The 25,334-nt window shown below is 43.8% G+C and overlaps 2 protein-coding genes and 1 long non-coding RNA gene across 8 annotated transcripts in view; 1 reads left to right on the forward strand and 2 right to left on the reverse strand.

Annotated features, from left to right (window-relative positions):
* The first annotated feature begins 231 nt into the window (after positions 1-231).
* SLC13A5 (solute carrier family 13 member 5) overlaps positions 232-25,334 on the forward strand; it is a 33,052-nt gene continuing 7,949 nt past the window's right edge. Inside the window, exons 1-8 of one of the 6 annotated variants that reach the window (XM_030029060.2) lie at positions 11,366-11,586; positions 15,110-15,210; positions 16,725-16,832; positions 19,727-19,855; positions 20,722-20,858; positions 21,279-21,493; positions 23,472-23,643; positions 24,839-24,961. In XM_030029060.2, coding sequence (XP_029884920.1) covers positions 16,728-16,832; positions 19,727-19,855; positions 20,722-20,858; positions 21,279-21,493; positions 23,472-23,643; positions 24,839-24,961 — 881 coding nt within the window. In that variant the 5' untranslated portion in view covers positions 11,366-11,586; positions 15,110-15,210; positions 16,725-16,727. Of the gene's footprint in view, positions 325-10,372; positions 10,504-11,333; positions 11,587-12,177; positions 12,199-15,109; positions 15,211-16,724; positions 16,833-19,726; positions 19,856-20,721; positions 20,859-21,278; positions 21,494-23,471; positions 23,644-24,838; positions 24,962-25,334 lie in introns of those variants that run through there. The other 5 variants (XM_030029064.2, XM_030029059.2, XM_030029061.2 and 2 more) reach the window with 5 other exon arrangements.
* XAF1 (XIAP associated factor 1) lies at positions 2,443-9,602 on the reverse strand. Its single transcript, XM_030029065.2, has 8 exons — positions 9,199-9,602; positions 7,704-7,839; positions 6,637-6,693; positions 5,593-5,845; positions 4,727-4,794; positions 4,096-4,446; positions 3,529-3,598; positions 2,443-2,592 (listed from the first exon to the last, which is right to left on the reverse strand). Exons 1-8 carry the CDS (start codon positions 9,228-9,230, stop codon positions 2,564-2,566), a joined length of 996 nt encoding a protein of 331 aa, XP_029884925.1. The 5' UTR covers positions 9,231-9,602; the 3' UTR covers positions 2,443-2,563.
* Positions 14,936-16,732, reverse strand: LOC115347563. The gene is made up of 2 exons (XR_003925533.2): positions 16,040-16,732; positions 14,936-15,971 (listed from the first exon to the last, which is right to left on the reverse strand). It is a non-coding gene; the product is annotated as an uncharacterized LOC115347563 (long non-coding RNA).

Genomic DNA, 25,334 nt, shown 5'->3' on the forward strand with positions numbered 1-25,334 from the left:
TGCCACAGGAAGACTTTAGGAGTGCTCCAGCCCTTGGACACTCGGCGCGCTGTCTCTTTATCCAGATGCTGTTGTCTTTAACCTAGCTGGGAGCCTGAAGTTATTAATTACTGACTGGTGGCAGTGCCAAAGTCTGTGTAGCCTCGGAGCGACAGAGTAGCCACGAAGTGCTGCTGCGCAGCCTGGGCGCAGCAGGGACCGGCCGGGGAGCAGCGCCCGGCTCTCCTGCTCCCCCCGGAGCGCAGGTCTCCGGCCAGGACGCGGTTTAGCTCATGCCAGTACCACCAACAGCCACACGATGACACTCCAGCATAGATTGCCGAAGTAAGCCCCGCTGTGCTTTTTGGAGGAGAGGAAATCCCACTTCTTTAATAAGCTAGGCCTTCTCCCCACCGCCACCCCCACCCCCGCAAAGGAAAAAAAACCGGAGGATTGTAAGGGTAAAGCTGGCCTTGTGCTCTAATGTAAGTTTTGTGACACTTTTCAGACACAGCCGCTTTGGTTCCTGTCCCGCAGTACAAGCTGTGAGCCCACGCTGTCAGGCTAACCCATGACAGAGCGTGGCCTTGGGCTGCAGCTGCCTTGTGATAACAGGCTGGTGCAAGCACCATCCCCTCACCTGCCTGTTCCTGCCCATTTGTTGTCCTGTCTGGTAAATTGGGCTGTTTGTAGGTGCAAAGCATCTTCCTTTGCATTTGTGCAGCAAACCTTTCAAAGTTCCTTTTCAAAAGGGATGAAAATGTTTTTCTGTCTTTGTATAAATATTTAGATTGTGGAGCATGAGCTGCCTGCCCAGTTTGGCTCCAAACTTGTTTTACTCATTTACTGTGGATTCTCTTCAGACCATGTTATGTTTACCAGCTCTCTTCAAAGAGATTTGGAAGAAAGAGTTCCTGGGAGGACTGACCAGTCCTGCTTTGCTGGAACCTGTACAGACCCCAAAATACACAACAGAGTGAGAGAGCTTATGCTTGTGTGGAAATCCATCAAGTCCCTTGCTGTGATGTCTATCAAAGAATAATAAGAATATTGAACAATGTGAAAGTCTAATGAGTGTAGCATAAAAGAGGATAAATTTATGCATAGAGTGACATGGCTTTAACGGACATGCTTTCACAGCCCTTTCCTCTGCCCCCAAATACAGAAAATGCTCTTTCATAGCACCATGTTCAATGTTAGACCTGCTTACCACAAGTTTAGAACAATTTTTTAAAAGCTTAAAATAAACCACAGCGAGACCACTGTCTTAGATTGTGTTTGAAAATCCCTTCTTAAATGTGGTCAGAATGCTCCTGCAAGCTTTCAAATGCAATTCACTAGCAAAACATCTGGGACAGATGGGGAGTGAAGTTATGCACTCTTGGCCTTTGAGTAGCAGAGGTTCAGATTCAGATTAATGAGGTCTGAAAGCATGTAGGAAAAGCTGTTGATTGTTAAAAACAGCCTATGCTGCAAAGGTTAAGGGAGCCTCAGAAGTCACAAACACTTGTCAGGCCACATGACCAGCTGCTGTCCCACTCACAGTGCTAGCCCAGTGGTTACAAGGCTGGAAGTATCTCCTCTTGGAATGTCCATCGGTGCACTTCAGCTCAGTCCTGCCCAGAGAGATATGCCTAAGATACGCATAAATGAGCCTGGGCCCCTGCTGAATCACTGAGAGAATTTATGAACTCAGCCTGAATTTGCATCCCATGTGTGCTTGCGCGTAAGTGATGCAGATATCAACAAGTCTGGATCTGAGAAGTAAGAAGTTACTCAAATTATAGGTCAGCATATGTACATTATTTCCAGCCATCAGCTTGTAAGATTGAACACTGCTAAAGGTGGATGAGAGGAAAATGGCACCTTGTAGTAAAACCGTTCTGTTTGTTAACATCTTTTAGTGTTTATTGATGTAAGATGCCAAGCAGCAAAGGCTGCTTCACAAATGTTTACAGATATTAGCATAAAGCATCCACTCACTCTTCATGTTTAACTTTTCCGCCATTGGGCTCTATGAGTTTCCATTTGTATATCAGAAGTTGAACACCTTCAGTTATCCATGGATGTGTCTGCAATCTCTCGAGACTAAGCTGTTTGTGCTAGCCCTAAGTTCAGTAGCTCAGTGAAGTGAAGGAGAGCAGGATTTAACGCTTTTTAATTTCACTAGGCCATGCCCTGAAAAACACTAAGGTCTCAGCTCTCAGTGAGGGCAGTGGGAATTGGTGGCACTCAACATCACAAGGAATTCTGAATTCCTTATTTCCTTCTCTCCTCCACAACAAATATTTTTAAATAAGCTGCTATCCCTGCTGAAGCGGGTGGAAAAAGTACATTCCTAAGGCAAGCTTACACAGAAATATTTTAAATCACAACAGCTGTTGACCCCCCATCACTTTTACAGTTTTCTGGTGAAACTTTTAAAATGCCTCTCTTGATAAGGAATAAAAATCTGAGTCACTCTTTGTTCTTGATCCAGAGTAGCAAGTCACTTTTATTTGTCAATAAAGCTATTGCACTCTCAGTGCCTTTTGCTAAAGCTGAGCTGAAGCTTCAATGTGAAGATGTGCCTCTATTTCCAGATTTAATCATGAGTGCTGTAGAAAGAGTCTTCTGTAAAACAAACAAAGCCCATTCATGAGTGTTTTTAAAGTTTCGGTTTTACAGCCCTCCTATGTCATCACTCAGTTGAACAATATAAAAAAACCACAATGCAAGTCAAATAATCCGTGTAATTACCATGTACTTACTTTTATTTCAAGACTAGAGTCCTGTAATTCAAAACTAGACAAACCCCATATTTCTCACTTTGGTGCTTTCTCTCTTTAATTTACCCGGAGAGGAAAGTTTTACAGGGAGAAGTAATAACCTCATTTACTGAACCAAGTAGAAAAAGGACAGGTTGAGAACAACTACTTTCAGTTTCACTTAACTAATTGGACTGAAAGGAAATGATACCATTTAGGAACTGAAAAGCAGAGGGGATTGTTAGCAAAGAAAGAAGTGTTAAGATTCACAGTCTGTCTGGGACAGGGTGAGGAAAGAGACTTACTGCCTATGGATCAGTGCAAGATCAACTGGAGGTATTGTCTGGCATAATTATATCAATGCTTCTACTGAATATGCAATTTTTACTATAGAGAAAAAATAATTTTACTTCTTGTCTTCTGAAACTATGCTTTAAGTCTCCATTCAGTGTTGGAGCAGACAGACCTGGGACAGAACATCTGTTCTGTGAAATCTTTTGTGCTGATCTCTGCTTACAGTAGGGAAGGTACCGCATTGTTCATAGTAGCATTATTTGAGAAGCACAATACATGTTAGTCAGAGTCAAGAGAGTGAAAACATGCTGGCTCTGAAACAATGCTTGCTTAATACAACCTCATGGGAACCCACTGTGTCTTGGAATCTAAAGAGCTTTGTGATATTCTGAGTATTAGCTTTTCTAGACACACTTCCTCTGCAAAATATCCTATTGTTCCTATCAAGCCAACATAGAATAATCTTGAATTATGAATTCTATTCTAAATTTTTGAAATTCTGCAGTACCTTTTTCTCCATGGCTTGATTTTTGTTTCATCCTAGCATTTTGCAAAGATGTCAAACGTAGACATTTGATCTAGAAAAATAAGTAACAGTCATATCAGAGGAGAATTTAACATTATATTCAACACGCAATCATATTCAGTAGGGAGGCAACTGGGCCCCTTTGTTGGGGTGGAAAATTATCTAAAGCTCCACCTCTGATGCAGCTGAGATATAATCATACTATTTGCTTAGCAGGAACAATATCAGCCTTCAGCAAATAAGGACAATTGCTGAAGACTTTCCAGGATTTCAGCTTAAAATTAATGGCTTGAGTCATGGTTATTATTTTCCTAAAACTCAAGCAGACTACAGGCAATGAATCTTGTTTGTGTAGATGTGAGCATAAATAGTCAATGGAATTAACAAATTCCATGCTTTACAGAGAGAGTGTACCTATGGCCAGCATTTCAAGAAGCTATGGAATCCAGAAGTGGGCACCAGGACCCCAGGCAGCATTGAGATAAGTAGTGACTCTGTAAGTATGGCCCTTTGCATGTAGGAGGCCAAGTCCAATGTGTCACTTCTCACCTCATGTTTCTGAAGGGTTGGAAGCGGCAGAAGAATGTTGCAATGGGCACAAGTCACCATCACATCAAAAGACTGGGTGTCTTTAAGAGCTTGAGGTGATGTGGAAAGTCCACCTCTTGTGGGAGAGGGAAAGCCAATTGTTTTGCTCTTTGGGGGTTTAAGCAAGGTTTTGGAAGTCGATGGCTGGCCCTTTTCTTTCCCTTTGGGACGGACATCTTTCCATGCCATTGCATTCTTGGAGCAGGAAGAGGGAGTCAGGGAAGAAGACAACTGTTGTGGATCACTGCTGAGTTTTGAAGTTGACTGGCCAGCAAGAACTTTTGTCATCTCATGGGCTGCACTGCATTTATTCTGTTAAAAGAGAGCATGCATAATGAGGTGAAGATTGGCATTACACCCAACTGTGTGGAACATTGTGATTTGTGACAGACATGAGTCATGGGGAGGGACAGTGGACACCACCTCACAGTGATGCTTCAGCTGAATACTTCGTATCATGTTTGAAACTTCGTATAGTTTGAAAAGCCAAGACACACTGCCCTTTCTTACCTAATATATAGCTTTCCAGAGAAATAACCTGGCTGGAAATTAAGGACAGACCATTCTCTTGTTCAGTTTCAGATGTGCTTACCAGATGTTGGGAGTACTGGTCATCTGGGAATGACTTATTGCACTTCCGACAAAGATTGCCACCAGTACCTTCAGAAGGAAAAAAAAAAATGGAGAGAAACACAGTACTGACACTAGTCATCTAGACAAGCTGCTCAGATCCACTTATGGTCACTGGTTCTAGAGAAACACAGAATGCTGATTCCACTGGCCAAGAAGGAATTAGAGCTGTGACTACGTTTTGCTTTTGGCACCACTCAAAACCAATCCACCATCCCTTCTCGCAAACCTCCAGATATTTGAATTCTACTCCAGCCTGATGTTTTGTGGCACAAGATGCTTCACTCCGACCCTGGCCTAGCTAATTCTGTTGCTAGGGGGTTTTGCTCTCTATAGTTCATTTTGCCAACCACTGCACCTAGTGATGCCGGTTCTTTCCTGGAATCATTGACAGGATTCATGAATTTTTTTGTCTTGACATACTGTGTCCAATACCTTAGGCCTAATAAGGCTCCTCTCAACTTCAAGAAATCAAGGTATGCATCACTGGCTTTATATATGAGTAGGAGGAAATTTTAAATCATATTTTCTCCTGTGCAACAAATAGAAAGAAGAAGAAGTTCACTTATTTTCTGACAGAAGGAATTTCACTTCTAGGATATAAGGGGGGCATAAAGGAACATGGCCACTGAGCTACCAGTCAGTGGAACCACTCTGGCTTTACAATAACCAGCATAATAGAAAGCAACACTTGGCCCTTTCACTGTGATTGGTTAAACAACAATCCCCTCCAGCCTGGATTACTAAGAATTGTAGAGAAGACAGGAGAATTTTCATTGAGATTTAACAGAGTTGACCCAGTCCATGACAATGAGGAATTTTGCTTACCAGTGGGAGAAATAAATGTTGCATTAGTGGATGCTTCACTGGTTTGAAATTTCACATCCTTATGATAGAACAGACCACTGTTCTGACAAATATCTTTGTGTTCATCCTGGTCTCTGTACATGATATATTTGTTACACTCCCAACACCACTCTGTTCGGCTGGCACAGGTATTCAGGTGTTCCTGCAGCTTGTTGAAGGGCATTTCAAGCTCACAGATCTTGCATTTCATTGCTCGTTTGTGGCATTCCTTGGTCTGCACGTGAATAGAGGAAATTGTTGCAAATTTTCTATCGATACTAAAAGAGGGCACTGGATGAGAGCAATGAGTGACTGTTTAAGAATGCCCTCCTTAAGGGGTATCTACACACTCAAATACAGGCTTAGGTATATTAGGAGTTCGCCTATCTAGGCTATCTTTAATTTAGGATGATTTAGGCAATATAAGGCAAAATGGGAATCAGTAGTAGTGAAGATGTTCTGTGTCAGTATAGGTTAGCAACAGAGCACAAGCCCACCCAGAAAATTCCAATACTTCAGCTACCACCACCAGGGGAAGCCTGCTGTCTTCACTGCTTTGGTTCCTTGAAATGGTTAGACTGCAGGTAGCATGGACAGGCTGCTCTCACTTCCCAGCCTCTGCCAATTCTTTTGTGTATCTCCTCCTTAGCTGTTTCATTGACTCTCACTTCGTATAAGCACTCCTTTGGAAAAGCAGGTAATATGAGTGTGGGGGCAGGATGGAAATGTCTTTGAGAAGCCCTCAAGGAACATCAGCTTGAGGTGCTAAGGATGAGAAAGTAATAGATTGTCTCCTGGAACAGACTGTCCCATAACAACTGGATGGGCAACCACCATGGGGTATACTTAGAAGGGGGAAAAGGTATGTCAAAACACTGCAACTGTTGAGAGGTTTAAGTTTCTTCATGGTCCAGGACAGGAGTCAGGGATTTACATGTTTTTGCTGTTGAACCCGTTAGTGTGACTCTTGGTGGCTGGTCAAAGGGGCTAGCCTAGAAGGTAAAAAGTACTGCACTCCAGACTTACTTCATGATGCTCCAACTGGTACTGCTGCATGCTTTGGTGACAAAGATTACATCTGACCTACAAGCAAAACATACAGCAGTTCATTGGGAGCATAGGAGGATGGTTAGTGCTTTCAAATGTCAATACAACTTCAAGCTGCTGAGATGATCTTCCTGTCATTTTCATCCCAATCGTCAACAAGCTGTTGGTGAATTTTTGTTTCTCTGTCAGGCCTGAGCTGTGCTGATTAGATTTTGAGGAAAACAGCTATCTGATGATTCTGCAGGAAGCTGTCATTCTGTGCAAGGATCCAGCTCTCAAAGATGCCCATGTGAAATGCAGTGTGATGTGAAATAAAGACTGTGTATTCAAAATTTTGACTGAGGTTTAACTTAAAAGTATAGGTCTGATATTCAGCTAGTCTAAATTACCATAGCCCCTCTGAAAACATAGGTATGCTAGTTTTCTATAGGTTTGCCATGAGAGCTACTCATGTGTTAAGTAACTGAAATCAACGGAATTGCTAAAACAATAGAATTAGTAAGACAGAATAAAAAGTCATGCCTGTGTATTCATGCTTCAACGTAGTACCTCTAGCTACAGGGTTCTTAATGCTATACTAAAAATGCTATTGCCTCACTATATGAAGAGCTGATAAATTTACTCTGCCATTTCAGTTTTGTTAAAAAAGTGCATTGATGTCATAGCTTTGTACAAGCAAGGTTTATGCCAGATCAGGTACTCTCTGTCTTCCTCTAATCAAATCATTTAACTTGCATGCTCTGGCTAATTCACAAGCACTACAAGCATGTATCCATACCTGATCTGTAGTTTGTATTGCTGAGGAAACTGAGATACCACAGTGGAAGCTTTATTCTCTTAAGCTGAGTGTGCAATAAGATCAAAAGGTACTACTGTAACCAGGCCTGAAGGGTCATATCAGACCCTTACAGATTTTCTGGTCAAACAATTACAGAAGTTCAAATCTAGTTAATATAGAGCACAGTACCATGAACATACTACTTCAGGGCTGGCAGAACTTTTTGCCATTTGCGAGAAAACCCTGAAGAACATGTAGCATTCCTTACCTGCTTGTGTGCTTCTGTTTGATGGTCCTTCATATCCTTTTGGGCAACTGGTTCATCACATTTTGGACAGAGAGTGAGAAACCGCAAGCAGTGGGCCTCATGGAGAGAGAAATTGGCAGCAGACACATCTCGTTTACTGCCGAGCACATAAATGGGAGAGAGGGAAGAGTGAATGAGCTGGTGTGGTAGGTTGACCCTGGCCAGCAGCCAAGTACTCACACAGCTGCTCACTCACCACCACCCCACCACACACACAGTGGGACAGCGGGCGAAAACAGGAAGAATAGAAGTGAAAAAATTTGTAGGTTGAGATAAAGACAGTTTAATACTTGAAGGAAAGAGGTGGGGGAAAAACCAAGTGAAGCAAATGACAACACTCACCACCTCCCACAGGCATACCTATGCCCAACCAGCCTTTGAACAATAGCCACCTTGGAAGCAAAAAAAACCCCCAACACCCCAACACTGTTCTTCTTCTTCTAATGCAGTTTTTATTCCTAAGCATGAGGTTACACAGCATGGAGTATCTCTATCTCTTTGGTCAGTTTGGGTCAGGTGTCCAGGCTGTGTCTCTTCCCAAACTCTTGCTCACCCACAGCTTACTCACTGCAGGGGGCAGAGTGGGGAAAAAGAGAAAACCTTAACAATCTGCAAGCACTGTTCAGCACTGGGTAAGCAATGGAATGGATTTCCTGTGGGAATGTGTCATCTCTGTCACCAGAATTTTTAAGAAATGTTTGGAGGCATCTATCAGAAGTTTTAGGCAAAGTTGGTCTGCCAAGGAGTCTGATCAGTGTGTAGCAACTGCTTTATTCAAAGCATCCCCACCAACCTTTTAGAACATAATGCACAGGCTCTCTTTGTGCAAGGCTAAGCATTGGTTTTCCTTGGTGACTACATAAAATTGAGGCTAAGCTCATGTTTAACCTTTCTAAGTTTGACTTCTTTTTTAATTGCAGTGCCTCACAGTCTTCGTTCATATAATTTGCCCAATGGCCTAGCTAGTTGAGACACACCAAACTACGCTATCCTCATGGCCCCTTTCGGTATTCTATTCTATGAGACATGGCCAATTACCCTGAAAAAACGAATATTTTATCACTTAACTGCAAATACAGAAACAGAAAGAAACATCACCCATGGGAGAAAACTGAGGCAGCTGCTGGGTTTGGCATGGTCCATGCACTGACTCCTCTGCCAGATACTGCAAAATTGCCCACAGTGATATTATGTAAAAAGAGAACATGCAGCATGGGAGAGGGCTATGGAAGAAATCGCTCCACAGCAAAGTAGCAAGAAAGCAGCAACCTGGAAATGTGAAAATGCATACAAAATATTTTTGTTTACTACTCAATGGCTAGTGTACAGCCCTCCTGCCGTGTGGTTCTTCCTCTTCTCCCCGTTACAGGAGACCTAGATAACGTTAAGGAAAATCCTAGAAAACTCTTGAAATCCCCATACTTTGTAGGGGTGGAGAGGAGTAAAGATCTCTTACCAATTTTTGCAGAACCTGCTCTCTTCTGTCATTATTTTTCTTTTTATTCTGCTGGATATCCTTTCTTCTAAGAGCAGAGAGGAAAAAGAAATGAAACTGAAAGCCTCTGTTGTAATAACTCCACCCCAAACAGCTGCTTAGCCAAAAATTCTTTAAAGGAGAAACAGCAGCATTGCCAGGCAAGTATTAGTTTTTAGTGTGAGTTCCACTTACAGGTTAGTTCGCTAGTTCTTAGAGGAATGTCCTGGTTTCAGCTGGGTTAGAGTTAATTTTCTTCCTAGTAGCTGGTATAGTGTTATGCTTTGGATTTTGTATGAGGATAATGTTGATAACACACTGATGTTTTCAGTTGTTGCTAAGTAGCGCTTATCCTAAGTCAAGGATTTTTCAGTTTCCCATGCTCTGCCAGCCAGGTGCACAAGAAGCTGGGAGGGAGCATAGCCAGGACAGCTGACCCGAACTAGCCAAAGGGATATTCCATACCACAGACCATCACACTCAGTATATAAACTGGGGGGAGATGGCCAGGAGGGGCGGATCGCTGCTCGGGCATTGGTCAGCAGGTGGTGAGCAATTGCTTAGTGCATCACTTGTCTTTCCTGGGCTTTATTTCTCTCTCTTTTTGTTATCTTCCTTTTCCCTGATTCTCCTCCCCATCCCACTGGGTGGGGGAGGAGTGAGCGAGTGGCTGCGTGGTGCTTAGTTGCCAGCTAAGGTTAAACCACAACAAGGAACTACAGGGTGTCACTTTCCTTCTTTCCCAAATAAGTTTAATTTACAGTAGCTGGTTTACGCAGCAGGCAAGGTTGCTGCCTGGAGCTGCCCGAAGCAGTCGGGGACAGAGGTGTTCCTGCACCTGCACCTCTGGAGGGGTGGTCACGGTGGTATCCAGCCTCAAAACCCACCTTGGCCTCCCTGGGGCAATGCTGTCCCACTCAGACAAAAACACCCAGCTAGCGGAGAGGAAATGTTTGTCCACCATCACCATGGGGGAGAAACCCAGCAGTGGTCCTCCAGCCTCACTTCACCCAGCAGCTTGGCTGCTCAGCCTTGCCCCAGCAGACTCCCAGACCCCACTGTTTCCCCAGGGACCCTCGGATCGCTTCAGGGTACCTCTGTATGTGCAAGGTGAAATCTCCAGCCTGCATTAATCAGCTTTGCCTTTTCTCCCCAGTGATATTCTGTCATGGTTGGGACTGACCAACAGCACTAGAGGCCCCAGGTGCAGCAGGTCCTGCCTGTCGCTGGACCTCAGCCGGGGGTCATACAGCTCTACATTTTTACATAGGGAACTTCAGAAGAAAGGTAAGTTAGAGATAAAAAGGAACAGAACTTCACGTTTTCATTTCAATGTCAATACCAGTATGTCCAGGATTTTCTGACGGAAGGCCTAGCATTCCTTGTACCTGCTACTACAACTGATCCCTTACAGCAGTATGACGCAAGCGGCTCTTCTCTGATGTTGGTGTGGAACAACGAGATACAGCAGATGCAGAAAATACGAACTGAACTTCTTAGTCAGTAAAACGGGGACAATAATAGTAATTCTTCTACTTTGCAGAGGTATTAGGAAGAATCATTCACTAGTATTTGCATAATGTATTGTAATGCCATACACAACAGATGTCCCAGATGTTACTCAGAAGTTGGTGTGGTTCATTTCCCATCCAAACAAGCCCCTTCTGCCCCCATTTTTCTCTGGGAAAAATAAAAGAAAAAGAAGAAAAAGGAAGCCCAATAAGCCATTATTTAGACCTGGGAATAATGAGTGTTTATCTGGATTTTGTAACACAAATTATGTAATGAACCAGAGAAAAGGCTTTTGAACAAATATGTTAATGAGATGGCAGCTAAGGGAGAGGTTACAGAGTTGCCAATTCCAAATAAAATTTTTTAATGTGATTTTCTTTTGTTCTTTTTTTCTTTTGTAGTCATTAGCCTGCACAGCATTTGAATGTGCTTTGGGGCTTCATGCAAACTGTATGGGAAATACCAATTCTAGGTCAAGAAATCCTGATCAGCAGCACACACTGACTGAGAAAACCCCACTGACTCAAAATTCATAATGAGGGCTTTTATGTAGAAAGTTGTTGGGCACAGAGATTGTACTGAAAGGACTGTTCGTTCAGAGTCTCAAAAGCTTTTCTTGGAAAAATATCAGATGCTCCACTGGGAACTTAGTTGAAAGATACTCCTAAAGCAACACAGTGGACTGGCAGTGGCTGGAAAGTACTGATTGGAGGGAAAACAGAAAGTAATGAAACAGTGATTTTCTCTGAATGCCTGTAATAACTCTTTCAATTTAAATTCTGTGTAAACCTTCCAGTGCATAACATTATTGTACAAGACCTCTTCTAGGCATCTTTTTAAGTCAAGCATCACATAGAGGTAAGTTCTCAGCTGGTTGTTTTTTAAATGTGATTTTCAAAAGCCTGGGTAGAAGACACTTCTTTTTCTGCTAAGTCCTAGAATGTCTCAGGGTCAGTTGTTTTCATTTTTGTTTCTCAGTGTCAAGTATGATAGGTCTTACAGTCCTTGTTTAATATAATTTTGTTAAAACTTCTGTACCTCTGGGTGTTGCATGGAGCCTGCAACATGAAAGAACTTTAAAAAGAATGTGAGGAGAGTTTTTTGTCTTGAGAGGGAATGGCACTTATCTAGGTCAAATGGACTGCTTTAAAACAGGCAAACTGTACTTGTGTGCTTGGACAGCATTTGAATTAGAGGCAGAATATATGTATATCTGTAATTAAATGAATCATCTGCTACCTGTAAAGCCTCCTTGCCACAGACCATTACTATCCAGCAATAACAGGAGTAACTGGGATGATTGGCTTGTAGTGAATAAGATATATCAGAAAAGCATCTTCTTGGGAATGACCTAAACTATACTAAAATCTTTATTTTTCCAATTTTTCCACCTGGACTGATGACCCTGGAATTCCTACCTTCCAAAAGGACTTGATTTCTAGTCCCTTTCTACTAATGCAAACAATGCAGGTCAGCCTTTGTTAACTAGTCTTCAGCAGTGTTCCACTTCAGAGTGGAACTCTTTACAGTGGCTCACATCATTGAATCTGTTAGCTGAAGTGCAAAAGGGAAGATTGCAAGACTCTGTCTGTGGCTTGACAAGGCTGTCAAGCTCATCTATGAATTTACTGTCTCAAAAGGTGCAGCTGTTCCTGTCCCAGCTGTTACTGTTCCCAGCCATAAGTGTCCCAGTCTATTAGGCTGGCTCTAGTGCTCACTGAACACTTCATTGAACTTATTCAGCTCACTAACTCAGCAGAAAAATGTTCTGCTTTCTTTGTCAAGTTAAACTCCAATGAGCCCCAGAGCCACCAGCTGAGAAACAGCAAGAAAGCCAGGGCAGGTCAGTGGCCGTGAGCCATGAGGTGGGCTTGGCTCTGTTACTGCATCATACCCTTGGTTCTTGATATGCTTTAAAATACCTGTGTTTATTAGGGTAGCACAGCAGCAAATGGGAGCAGTGGTATCTAGTAACCAGGGAAAGGGATTCAGGCACAAGAGACCTGATTCAGCTCCTGGTTCCACTTCATGTCACCAGCCAAGCCTAAAGTCTCTTTGTAACACAAAGATTTGAGTTCCTTTGTAAGCTGATTTGAAACTTACTACCAAGAAGAACAAGTGCAGCATATTATTCAATGTTAGGGTATCAAAATTTAGTCCAAAGGCTGCTTCGATCTCCCACTTCTAAATGGTGTCTGCAACAAAAAGCTAATTTTACCTACTGTCTTTAAAGCAGTAGTTAAAGACCCTGAAACCACACATCTCACATACATATTTGTAAATACTGCTCTGGTCTCTGTTATGTTCGGAGCAGTACAGACTGAAGGAAAGGATTCTTTTTTCCTGAAGGCCTGCAGTTAGCGCTCAATTAGCATGAGCTGAATTTCAGGCTGTGGGAGGTTTTTGTTTGAATGCTCTCTTTGAACCATCTAAAACTCCTCCTGCTGGAGGTTTTGCAAGCACGACAGGCTCTCTGCAGCTTCCTTTTGCCCGGCTGTCAGACTAGTTCTGTAAGGCAGCCAAAGCTTTGTCTGCCGCCTTCTTGGCACAGTGAAGAGGAAGCTCATGGGCAAATTATGTGAAAGACCTGCCATTCCTGTAGCACCCTCATATCCAGCCAGTGCCAAATGTATCTGAGTTGTAAGCATAGATTGAGGGAGACCGGGAACAGCTGGAAGACTTGCGAAATCGAACATGCTCCTCTGTGCTTCTCTCTGTTGGTGGATGCTGATCCCTTAGAGAGCAGTGCCTAGCCTTGGCCTGCAGTGTAAACTGCTCTCTTCCCCCATTTCATCCAATCATGCTCTCCCCTTCCTGCATCCTGACTCTGCATTGTACAGCTTTTCCACCTCCTTATCTGAAAGTAGGCATCTTCTCTCTTGTCCTCACTCAGTATTCTTCATCCTGCCCATGTTGCTGCTGTTTGTGATGATATGTGAATATGTGGTTCTAACGTCTGGATTCAGTCAACTTCTTGGCCTCCTGGTTCTTGCAGTAGAGCATGAATAGGCACATGTAAACCTCCAACGGTTTATAAAATAGTGATAGACGTATCTTAAATATGAAGTGTGCAGTGGCAGGATGGCTGGAGCAAGGGAGTAGTAAGGTCAGAATTTACCTTTCAAGATTACAGGTTCAGTTCAGTGCAGGACTTTGTCCTTGCTGCTCTGCAACAGCCAGCTGCTTTGCTTGGGTTTAGCTGAATTCCTAGCAGACTTCCACAGGAACTGTAGTTGGCACTAATTCGATTTCTTCTCAGCAGAGTCAGCACAGACATTTTTCATGAACAAATATTTCACACGCGCTCCAACAAACCAACCTGCTCTCCTCCTGAAGCAAACATCTAGAAAAGGAGCCTACTTTTGCAAAAAAAAAAAAAAGTAAAGAAATGAAAGTTGCTTATTTCCATGGTCCCAGCTTTTGCTTTAGTCAAAGTACTGGGAATGCCTTTCAATTTAGGTTTCTAAACTCAGTTTATCAGTGGTGGTCTTGATTCATGAAAAGATTACAGTTGCTTAGTTTGGGACCTGGGTCCCAGATAAAAACATGCTCAGATAAAGGAGATTCAGACATACTTTCTTTCAAATCTGGACTCAATGTTATTCCTAGAGCTCCCTCTCTCATTCAACCGGTATTGACTAGGCAGCTCCACCAGAAGAAGTGGGAAGTGGGTATTTATCTCTACGGGTGAGGGACTTGCTGGTTTCGATTGACACCTCCCTGTTTTCCTCCTTTGCTCCTTCCTTTCTGATCTATAATCTTGTGCGACGCCTGCACTGTCTTATGCCTGTCCCAAGTCAACTGTTCCTAAGAACCCTAGGGAACACTGTGTTTCTCACATCCCTCCCCTTCTCCTCCCAAGGGTACACCCTTCTGCTTGACAGTTGCTGTATGAACAGCAAAAGTGGGTACTCCACTGTCTTTCAATCTGATTTCCTATTATTCAGGTGCTTGTTCTTTTCCGTGAATCCTTTTTCTGTTTTGTTCCGTATCATAGAATGTACTTTGCATGGCACACTGAAGGCAAGTTTCCAATAATTCTGTACAATAAGGAAATATTGATTCCCTTCGCTGTATTTGACAAAAAAGGATGCTGAGGCATGGACTGTGTAATTGAATTGCCCACAGGAGTCCCTGATCTCATTCCCAGGTACAGCAACCAGGTCTCCTTTCACAGGATTAGTCCATCTAAAGGTATCAACACATGTTCATGGCCTTTCTCTTTATTTTCTCTTTTCTGCACTGCATCTCATTTAAACAAGAAGACAGCAAATCGTATTTGTACTGGTCTATCAAAGTGAACCTTAGTACAACTCCTTTAGAGTTAACTCTTTGCATTTTCTTATTTAAGTGCTTGTCGTCCTTTTTCTTTGTTGACTAGGGACCATTTTTTCATTGGAGACTGGCCACAAGAATGCAAGTTTTAGCCAATTCCCCACTTTCTGCTAGGCTTTGCACTGCTGTGAAGTTTCCTTTGTGTTGGTAAGTTACCCAGAGGGACTGCTGCTAAAGGTTTGAAGATTTGGAATCTGTCCAGATCCGGTTGGCTACTATTTTCCTTAGTGGACATTCACTGCTTTTACAAACAGAACAGTAACATTGGAGTGTCTTGTTTTGAACTTCTGTCACTCAAGTTCCTCTGGTCAGCAGAGGACAAATAGTGCAAGCTGTAGTCAGAGCCACCTCATTACTTGCTGTGAAATCTGAAATTCATTATTTCTGTGAGTAACTGCTTGGTAAGACTGTACTAAGAGGCTGTAGGATCAAAGTATCAAGATATGATTTATGCTGCCTTCAATTTCAGGTGGCTGTTGACATCCCAGAAGCAGAACCTAAAATATCAACAAATTTTTTGTCTTTGGTCTAGTTTTCAGTCCCTCCAGTTGTTCCTTTCTGCCATCTTGATAGTGGTTGCCACCCTTTCAGTAGTGCCATCACTTCTGATTCTGATTCTGTGGCTACATGGTAGACCAAATCACTGACATGAAGGACATTTAAAAAAACCTTTCAAGTTAACCTTTCTGGGTTATTTTTAACCCAGATCGCAGACACACAATCCCTCAAAATAACAGGCAGTGAAAGACAGCCATGCATGCCTGCACAGACCTTTGTTTCGGGGAGACCCGCACTGTGGTTTTAACTCTCCATTTCCCTAAAGGAGCTCAGTCCTTCCTCACCACTGTGTAAATGAGTGAGAGATGATCCTCCCTTGGCATCATCAGCACGTCCTGAAGGTCCAGCACCTGAGAGAAGCCGTGTGTCAGCACTTTGGTCACTGCTTATAATATGCATTATGAGAATCCGTGCTTACCGGCAACTTTCTGTAGGCACTATCAGTGGGGAGATTTTTCTTAAAACATTCTCGCAACTGGTGTGATGGCTTGATACGCAGCCGTTAAGCAGCTTTCCTTGTTCATAGAAGGTCTGCAGAAGCATGAGCACAGAGGTGGACGTAAGGAGCGGGGAAATGCCCCATGTTATGTCCCGGCGCCCACATGACGGAGGGGCCGGCGGATCCTGGCTTGGTCCGGGTCAGGCTGAGGAGATCTCCCGGGCGTCGGAGAAGGGGCTTGCGGACACGGCGTCCTCCTGGGCTGCTGCCGGCCGCCCGTGGGGAGGGAGGGACGTCGCACGGCGGGGCAGGGGCGCTGGGCTGGCGGCAGGCCGGCGGCTCTGCTGCGGCTCGCTCGTTCCTGATCCGTGCCTGCACCGCTACCCGGCCGCCCGGCCCCCCGCCAGGGCGGGAGCGAGCCCGGTGTCCCGCCAGGGCGGGAGCAGCCGGCCCCCCGCCAGGGCGGGAGCGAGCCCGGTGTCCCGCCGGGGCGGGAGCGGCCGGCCTCCCTCCGGGCGCGGGCGGGCCCGGTGTCCCGTCAAGGGCGCGGGCGGGTCGTGTCGCCCCCCGCCATGTCCCTCCCGCCGCGGCCCCGCCGCCCCGTACTTAAGGCGGCAGCGGCGGGCGCGGCTCCTGCTCGCGCCCTGACCGTGTATCCCCACAGAAGATGGCCCCGACGTGCTTGCGGCCCCTGCTGAGGTACCGGTCCTTCGCCATCCTCTTCCTCACGCCGCTGCTGCTGCTGCCGCTGCCGGTCGCCGTGCCGACGCCGGTAAGTGCCTGCGGGGCCCACGCGGGGAACAGAGCCCCCCAGGGCCGGCCCCTGCTACCCCACGGGAGCCGACCCCTCTGCCCCCCCCCGGGTCCGGCCTCTGCTGCCCGAAAGCAGCCCGCCGCCCTCACCCCCAGCCTGGGCCCTGCTGCCCCAGAGCCCCGGTCCCCGCCAGCCGCACAGGGCCCTCTCCAGCCTCGCTGGGCACCCAGCCCGCTTGCCCGCCTCGCGCAGGGCCATGCCGCAGACACCCTGGGCAGCGCTGGCCACCCGGGCCGCCCTCGCCACAGCATCTCCTTCGCCACCCGAGCGGGCAGCGCCCGAGCCCTGTCAAGGCGGTTCCACTCCCCCGCAGTGGACTGAAGCAGATCCTTCCTGCCGCCCCGTCCCTGAGGCGTTTCTGTGCAGCCCAGCTAGCCACCCAGTCCCAGATCCCAGGAACGCGTGTTGCAGGTTTCACTCCCCAGTGGTCTTCAGGCACTGGTGCTAGGCGGCTGAACTTGCAGAAGGAGCTCTGTGCCAGTCGATCTCTCTTCATCCTAGGGGTTGTGCCGCTGCCAGGACCTGGGGCTCCCACAGACCCAACCCATCTTGCAAATTAGATGCAATTCTTTTGGGGCCAAAGATAAATAGGTGCTTAACTGGCCCGCACATTTAGAATTGTGTCTTGCATTACCTAGTAACGATGGCAGTGGAGGCAGTGGACTGAATGACGGGACTTCTGTGTTCTCCAGCTCACTTCGCTGCTGGGGCTCTGAGGTACTTTGAGGAGTGTTGCTGAGTGGCATTCTTCGCCGGTGGTGCGGTCGGAAGCCGTGCATTGTCTGTTATGCGGAGATCGTAACAGGTTTTCAAATGCAATATCCTCCAATTCACATCCATCTTACTCCAGTGATGGTGATGGCACAACTCTTGCTTTCAGTGGAGTTATACCAGCATAAAATTGGAATAACCCAGTGAAGAGTTTGGTCTTCAATGTCTTGTAGTCTTCCTGGCAAAATGTGAAAGCTCAGTTTACAGTCTTTTAGCCTACTAGAGCTTTAGAGGCTATTCTAATGCTAAAACCAGTCCTTCTTCTGAGTGCCCTGTATTGCTCAGTGTATTTTCAAGTACAGGAAAATGTCGTGCACATTTATGAACAAAATTGCCAGCCAGTCTGGTTTACCTGTCTAAGTAATGTCAGCCCTGCCTTTCAGTTGAATGCTGGTGCTTTATAGAAAGAGGAATTCCCGACTGTTAGGCACTACTTTGATCAGTTCTAGGAAAGATAATTTGCCTAAAAAAATAAGTATGTCTTCAGTTTTCCAGTATTTGTAGGAATATTGTGTCATCAGTCTAATCTGGGAAATTACAGCATTTCACAATGGGAGAGTAACACTTGCATCATGACTGCTTTTCCAGCTCTCAGTGAGAAGGCAGGTCACTGTGTTTCTTGTCAACTGTACAGAGACACCAAAGAAACATTCTGTGACTGTTCCCATAAATCACAGGTAGATACAGGTATAGATACAGATATATATTTAATTCCAGATCTTTGGTTGTTTGAATTGGCTGAGGCTGCTGGAGTTAATTTATAAACATGGTTGTATTTTTGAACTTCACATAAATTATTTACTCTCCACTCTACAAAATCAGTGTTTCTTCTGTATTGTGAATTTTACTCACTTAGGGTTGTTTATCTGTCTTTCGTACTGGCAACAGATTAACCACAGTCAGTTCTAGCACTTAGTTACTGTGGCACAGCATAAATTGTATCATGAGCTCACATCATATTTAATAAGGGAAGAGACATAAAGAGGATCTGTCTGATATCTTTTAGTCTCAGAAGAAATATCTTTTTCAAAACTTGTGCTGTAATTAATCTCCTGGAAACCTGAAGAAAAAAAAAATTCAAATAACTTACAAAGGCTTTTTTCTGGCTCTTAAGCTTCTCAAGAAAATGAAGGAAAACACACCCCTATTTATAAATATCACCTTATGGCAATTTTTAAATGTCACTGTAACACCATTTATTTTTGCAATAAAGTCTCATTTGTTGTATTAGAATAAAATCCTATAAACACATACTCTAAATATGAGCAAATTCTGAACTACAGAACACTGACTTAAGCTTTAAAACACTGTTTACTGTTGGCTAATGAATGCTTGCTTCTCCTAACAATTTTGAAAGTACAAACCAAGGAAGGCTGGGTTACAGAAATGCCTGCTCAACAGTATAAAAAGACATGTTACAACATTTCTAATCTAGGGAATCCCCTTAGTAGGTAAGCACAGTATGATTTGGGAAACTACTTAATATCTGTATCGTGCTTAGTTGCCAAAAAAAAAAAAGGTAAGAGAGTTTTACTTTAAGAGTTACTTTAAAAAGTTAGAACTTTTAAATTATTCAGTGATATAGTTTCTGGGCTCAGGTGTGTTACTGGACACACCTCGAAGACTTGTGGATTTCAGACAAGCTAATCATCCACACTGGGAAGTTTGGCCATCCATTTAAAAATAATTAACTCAAAATAGAAATGCCCCAATCTGCAAACACTATTAAAAATTCTTGCCTCCTAGATGTGAAACCTGCTTACCTCAACTGCCAAGAAGTAATTGCACACTGCAAACTGTGTACTTACCTAGTTGTGGAAGGTTTGTTTTTCTCACGCCCTACATTTTGTGGGGGTGCATTACAACAAACACTGTGGTAAAAAAGATCTTTTTATGCAAGTGACTTCAGAACAAGGTTTAAAAGTACAAGTTCAAATCCTCATGTCTCTGCTACCTATTTGAGAATAACTTGCTAAGCTACAGACAATGGAATGTTTGGGCCCGTTATAAGAGCTACCAATCTGTTTCTTATCTTTAAGAATAGTTTTCTGTGCTTAAATGTGTCTTCCATTATGTTGCAGGAGGCCAAATGCGCATATATCATCATCATCATGGCTGTGTACTGGTGTACTGAAGTGATCCCACTGGCTGTTACCTCCCTCATGCCTGTGGTATTTTTCCCTCTGCTTGGAGTTCAGAGCTCTAAATCAGTAAGGAACTTGCTCAATCCAGATCTGATACAGGGATATCTGTTGCTCTGATCCCCCATCAGTATTTAGTAAAAAAGTCTGATAGGAAAGTGCGCCAGTTCTGTGGTGCTGTTTTTGAACATGTTGAGCAGTGTTCAGGGCTCCTGTATGGGAAGATGCTGAACTAAATACACATTTGCCCAAAATGTTAAGGGTGTGGGGCTTGAGGTGGTAGAGGGGAAGGTCCGTTTCTGGACCTGGATCCTGCTGGAGAGCATCCCACTAGTGCCAGCAGCTTGCGTGTTCATAACCCGTCCCATAAGAGAGCAGTGCTGACACATCCTCTGGGAGGTTTCAAAATGCATGGGACAAACTTCTTCTCACAGGATAGACAGCATGATGCCAGCAAGTACACTGTGTCCCCTCTAAAGCTTATTCTGGCTGTTTGTGCTAGGGCTTTTGTCCAAGGGAGAGAGGTTGTACTTAGGTACTATAGACCAGGTTCACTACTGGCCAAGAAGCTGGTAAGGGCAGGTGTGGTTACTAAAGGTGCTGAGAAATCCGTTTTGGAGCTCAGCATTTCTAGTACCTACACAGTGCTTTGAGCCCCTAACAATGTTTCATTTTGTACTTTATTAACTCCTGATCATCCAAAAAGAAGGTTCATGATGTACAAAGAGCCCCTGCACCAGACAGTTCAGCACTTAAACAGGGGTCAAGGGTTCAGGAAACTGGAGGTAGCTCTGAGGCTACAACTGCCCCTTCTGCAGATGTTGGGATGGGGCCTGGTGCAGTAAACAGCTTTGAGAGGATGGAAGGCAAAATGTACTAGTGAAGCTGGCAAGAAGCAACATTGGGGCCCCTGACCTACCTTCTCTGTCTTTCAGGTGTGCTTGCAGTACCTAAATGACACAAACATGCTCTTCGTTGGAGGGCTGATTGTTGCAATTTCTGTTGAACAATGGAATCTTCACAAAAGGATTGCGCTGCGGGTCCTGCTGATTCTTGGGGTGAAACCTGCACTGTAAGAGTATTACATTAGTTCTTCCTTGCCTCTGTCAATTTAGCAGAGGCCTAGGGATGGTGTTTAAAAGTCAGCAGAGAAGGGAACCTTCAAGAACCTTTTTAGCTGCACTTGTACAGAGTTTCCAGAGGTGAAGTCTGGCAGCAGGAACAGTTTATTTGTCCTTTAGCCAAAACAAGCATCTGGCTAAATTCTAGATGCTTGCCATTGGGGACAAAATGATGACAGACTTAATCATGCACAGACTAAGGAGCTAAATGGCTTTCTGGGATTCCTTCAGTGAAGGTGGCAGAGCTGTCCTAGAAGGGAATCTGGCCCTGCTTTGTATTACTGGATACTACACACACCTCTGTCTGGGCTCTGCTCTCTAAATTACAGTGACTACAAAGCCTTCTCCTCTGCCTGTTCCTCTCTTTTCAGCCTCATGCTGGGATTTATGATAGTCACTGCCTTCCTCTCCATGTGGATAAGTAACACAGCCACCACTGCTATGATGGTTCCCATTGTCCAGGCTGTCCTGGATCAAATGGACAACACAGAGTATGATGTGACCATGATGGAACAGGCAACCGGGCAAACAAATACAGTGATTGAGCTGGAAGAAAAGAATGCATCAGATCCCACTTCAGTGCATGGTAAGGGCCTACTCAGCAGTGAGTTGATTCTAATGAACTTGCTATGCTCAGAGCTCCCTCACCTAGAAGGAGTTCTCTGTACCTTTTCCAAGTAAAGAGGATGGTAACCTGACTGAAAATCCCTAAATACATGACATTTAGATTTTACAAAATGGCTTCCAATTTTAGTGGCTGCCATTTTGTTATGCTTAATGCTAGATCCCATGCAGATTGTTATGTTCTTTCCTTCAAGGTGGGGTCATCCTCCCATAGTTTCCCTAGATTTAACTGCCTGCTCAGAGAAGTGAAAAGCTTATCCTGTGGGAAATATCATCCAACCCTGCAGCGTCCCACTTTCTAAATCTTGTGATTATCAGTGGGGTTCCGCTTCTAAGCCATGTAGGAATGTTTGAAAAATTTTGTGCAAATTCAACCTGTTTTGGTTCTGGAGTTATAAATACCTCTTTATTGCCCAGATTGTATGTGGAGGTGGGGAGAAGAAAGAGGAATACTTTAAAAGCTACATCGAAAAGAGAAGCTGGTGTGACTCACAGTAGACAAACTATTCTTTTGAACACTTTAAAGTGTGATCTTACCCTGACTCTTGACTCCACAAGGTCCTTCTCTCAATGCTGTGGTTCTGCAGTAGCTTTCACCCAATTTGAACCATGCGCACAAACTCAGTCCCTCTGATTTCACTGCTCTGCTGTGCTGTTACAGAGGGCTATATTATTAAATACCATTAAAGATCAGATCTGTGGTGCCTTTCTTTTTCAGAGGAGGAAGGATTGTCTTGGGGATTTTCATAGAGATGTGATTTCACTGAATTAGCAAGTTGATCTGCCATGATTCTCTGTGTGACTGTGTGCAAGAACGAGTGCAAATGTTGGTAGTGCATACAGTGTGCCACATTTCAAGCCTTCTGCCTGAGACACACCATGCACATTTTCTGGCTTACATGTCCATGGAAGACACAGTGTAGAAGAAGGGTGTTTATGTGTGCCAGACACTGCTCTGTTATGAGATTGATTCATAACTGCTGTATTTCTTTGGACCTTGGAGGTATAGTTTAGATACAACCGTGATCTCTGCTTTTTGGTTGCTTCATTTCTTACCTCACTTGTGAAGGGAGAATGCACTATGATTGTGCAAAGCTCAGACACCATGTTTATGTAAGATGTGCAAGCCCTCAAGGTTGCCAGTTGGTCACAGAGTGCTCTGTAAAGTTGCTCATTTCTAGCTTCCAAACAATTGTACTAAAGGTAAGTTTTCATATTTGCAAATGCTCTTTTTAGTGTTGATTCTTGACTCCCCAAATCAGACTTCTGCTCTAAGACCAGTAATAATTTGATGGTTTTCTGTCCACTTAGAAGGATCTGCTTGGCTTTGCTGACTAATTTATTTTAATGTGTAGTGAGGGTAAAAAATGTGTGCAGAAAATACCCTTTGCTATTGTTGAGTTGGTTGTAATTGCCGTAAATTCATTGTCCTGCTCCATTAGTCCAGTCAGACTTCAAGATTAGACTCTGAACCTCAGAAAACAATGGACACAGCAGCAAAATTTCACAGCTGATGTAAACTGACATAACATATTGATCTTAATAGTTATGCCAGGCAAGATTTTGGTTTTGGGTGGGTTTTTTTCTGCCCATATTCACAGCTGTTAAAGCTAGTTGGGTTCTTACTGTGGTATTGGAATGGTTCCAGTGACTACAATATCTGGCTGGTGGTAAGCCTCTCTGTGAAACAGGGAATTACTGCTGAGAGACTGCGGCACTGATATGGACAACAGCATCCTTGGATCATGTAGACCCAGACTGTCAACCTCTCTCTTCAGCTCCTCATGAACATGAGTCCAAAGTATTTAGGGACATATCTGTGTTTTTTTGAATTAAAATAAATGGCATACGCAAACTGGAAGCACTGAGCCTGCAGACTCTGTCATGAACTCTCTGCCTCCCTAACTTGACCTGAGGCAAGCTGTGTTCTTTGTGTCTAGTCATAAGCAATGGACAAGTCCCTGATGACCCCAGATCTTCTGAGGAAAAGAAAATGAGGAAGCGTATATGTAAGGGAATGACACTTTGTGTATGCTATGCTGCCAGCATTGGAGGGACTGCAACACTCACTGGAACAGGACCAAACATGGTATTGAAAGGCCAGATGAATCAGTGAGTCATTCTTGCTTTTTCTTTTACTTATACTATCTTACTGTTTCTGTGACCAACCAACTAGTCTTAGGTCACAGTTTCAGTTGCAAACTGTAAGCAATAACCAATCAATGAATTGAGGGTGAGGAATGTGTACGAAGTGATGGGCCTCATTTTTCTGCTTCAGCCTTTTTTTGGGCAGCTATGTGCTGGTATTATAGGTCTCCTGAGAAACTTGGAAGTACTTGCTGGTAATTGGCAGACAGCTGGTTGATCATGAGATACTGGTTCTTCTGCCTCCTCTTTTATGCAGCATATCAGCAGAGGAACTGCAGTGAAGAGCATCGGAAGAATGTATGATTAATTCTTCTCATAAGCACACTGAAGAGCATGAAAAATAGCTTAGCCTCTCCTATAATATTATTCTTCCATGCTGTAGCTGTGGAAACTGTGCAGATACTGTTGTAAAGGAAAGGACTTATCCACAAAATACTCTCTTTGCTAAACTGAGTTTGGGAATTGATTTAAATGCAACCTGATCAACACTGAAAATATTGCAGACTCTACAACAGTCTCTCAAGATTGGTTCCTTCTGTTGGGAGTACTTCAGCCTCAGCTGCCACATTACCTGTTGGTTTTAATACCCAGCTGGAAATTTGCTATTGATATTTTTCCTCCAGTCATTATTGGTGGATGCAGGGAAGAACAAAAATTGCTGCTCTTAAAACACTGCCTTCATTCTTTTAAGCCAACTAGCAACTTTGTCTTTGATTGAAGTGAGCAGAAGTGCAGCTATTAATTTCAGGAAAGACAGTTCTTGCTCTCTTATTAGAATGCATGGGGAGAAAGAAAGAACATCCCATCTTGGAATAAATGAGCAGGCATGTTGGAAGTGAAAGGTACCTAGAATGTGTGGGAGATCTTTCAGCAGCACTTGCCTTACTGAGACCTAAAATATCAACATGAGCTCCTATATGAGCTCTTATATGCCTTAAAATAACATACAGGAAAAACTGAAGATCACTTAAGTTCTGCTCTGAAATCCAGGCTGCCTTCCTATTGACTTCAGTTAGGCTATGGATGTTTGCCTATGAATACTTGTAATGGTTGTCCTAGATTTACATGTATAATTGTCACTATTAGCACATATTTAAGGCAGAGTAGGTTACTAAATGTTTTGACATTCATACAGAAAGCTTTTTTCTTTTCTTTTCAGGTTATACCCTAACAATAATGATATTGTGAATTTTGCTTCCTGGTTTGGGTTTGCTTTCCCAAACATGATTTTGATGTTGGTACTAGCTTGGCTTTGGTTACAGTGCTCCTTCATGGGACTCAAGTGAGTATTTAACTACATGATATTGTGTAAGCCCCTCAGCTAATGCAGATCAGCTTACTAAAAAATCTGGATAAAACAAATGCACTGACAAGTTATTAATTTTGTAGCAAAGAGCAGTTCCCTTTCACAGCAACTTTTGAGGTCTGGAAACCTTTTGTGTTCATGGGAGTTGCACTAAGGCAAAAGCTTTATACATTCTTAATGTTCAGACAGAATTGCCTTTTTATTTTTCAATTTCACATCTGTGAATTTCAATCCTAGGAGAGCCAGCATATCTGTTTTGCTACCCTTGATTCAAAACTGAGTTTTTCATCTCAGGTTGCTCCAAATTGGACAGAGACTTACATCCATTCATAGACCCCATTCTTCTGTG

Source organism: Aquila chrysaetos, chromosome 10, assembly GCF_900496995.4.
Source record: "Aquila chrysaetos chrysaetos chromosome 10, bAquChr1.4, whole genome shotgun sequence".
Lineage (NCBI taxonomy): Eukaryota > Metazoa > Chordata > Aves > Accipitriformes > Accipitridae > Aquila > Aquila chrysaetos.

Coding starts and splice junctions, on each gene's coding strand:
- XAF1 (XM_030029065.2), bottom strand. CDS start 9,230: ATGACAGAAGAGAGCAGGTTCTGCAAAAATTG. Junction 3,599..4,095: donor CAACCCTTCAGAAACATGAG/GTGAGAAGTGAC, acceptor TTATTTTTCTAG/ATCAAATGTCTACGTTTGAC. Junction 2,593..3,528: donor ATCAAGCCATGGAGAAAAAG/GTACTGCAGAAT, acceptor TTTGTTTTACAG/AAGACTCTTTCTACAGCACT.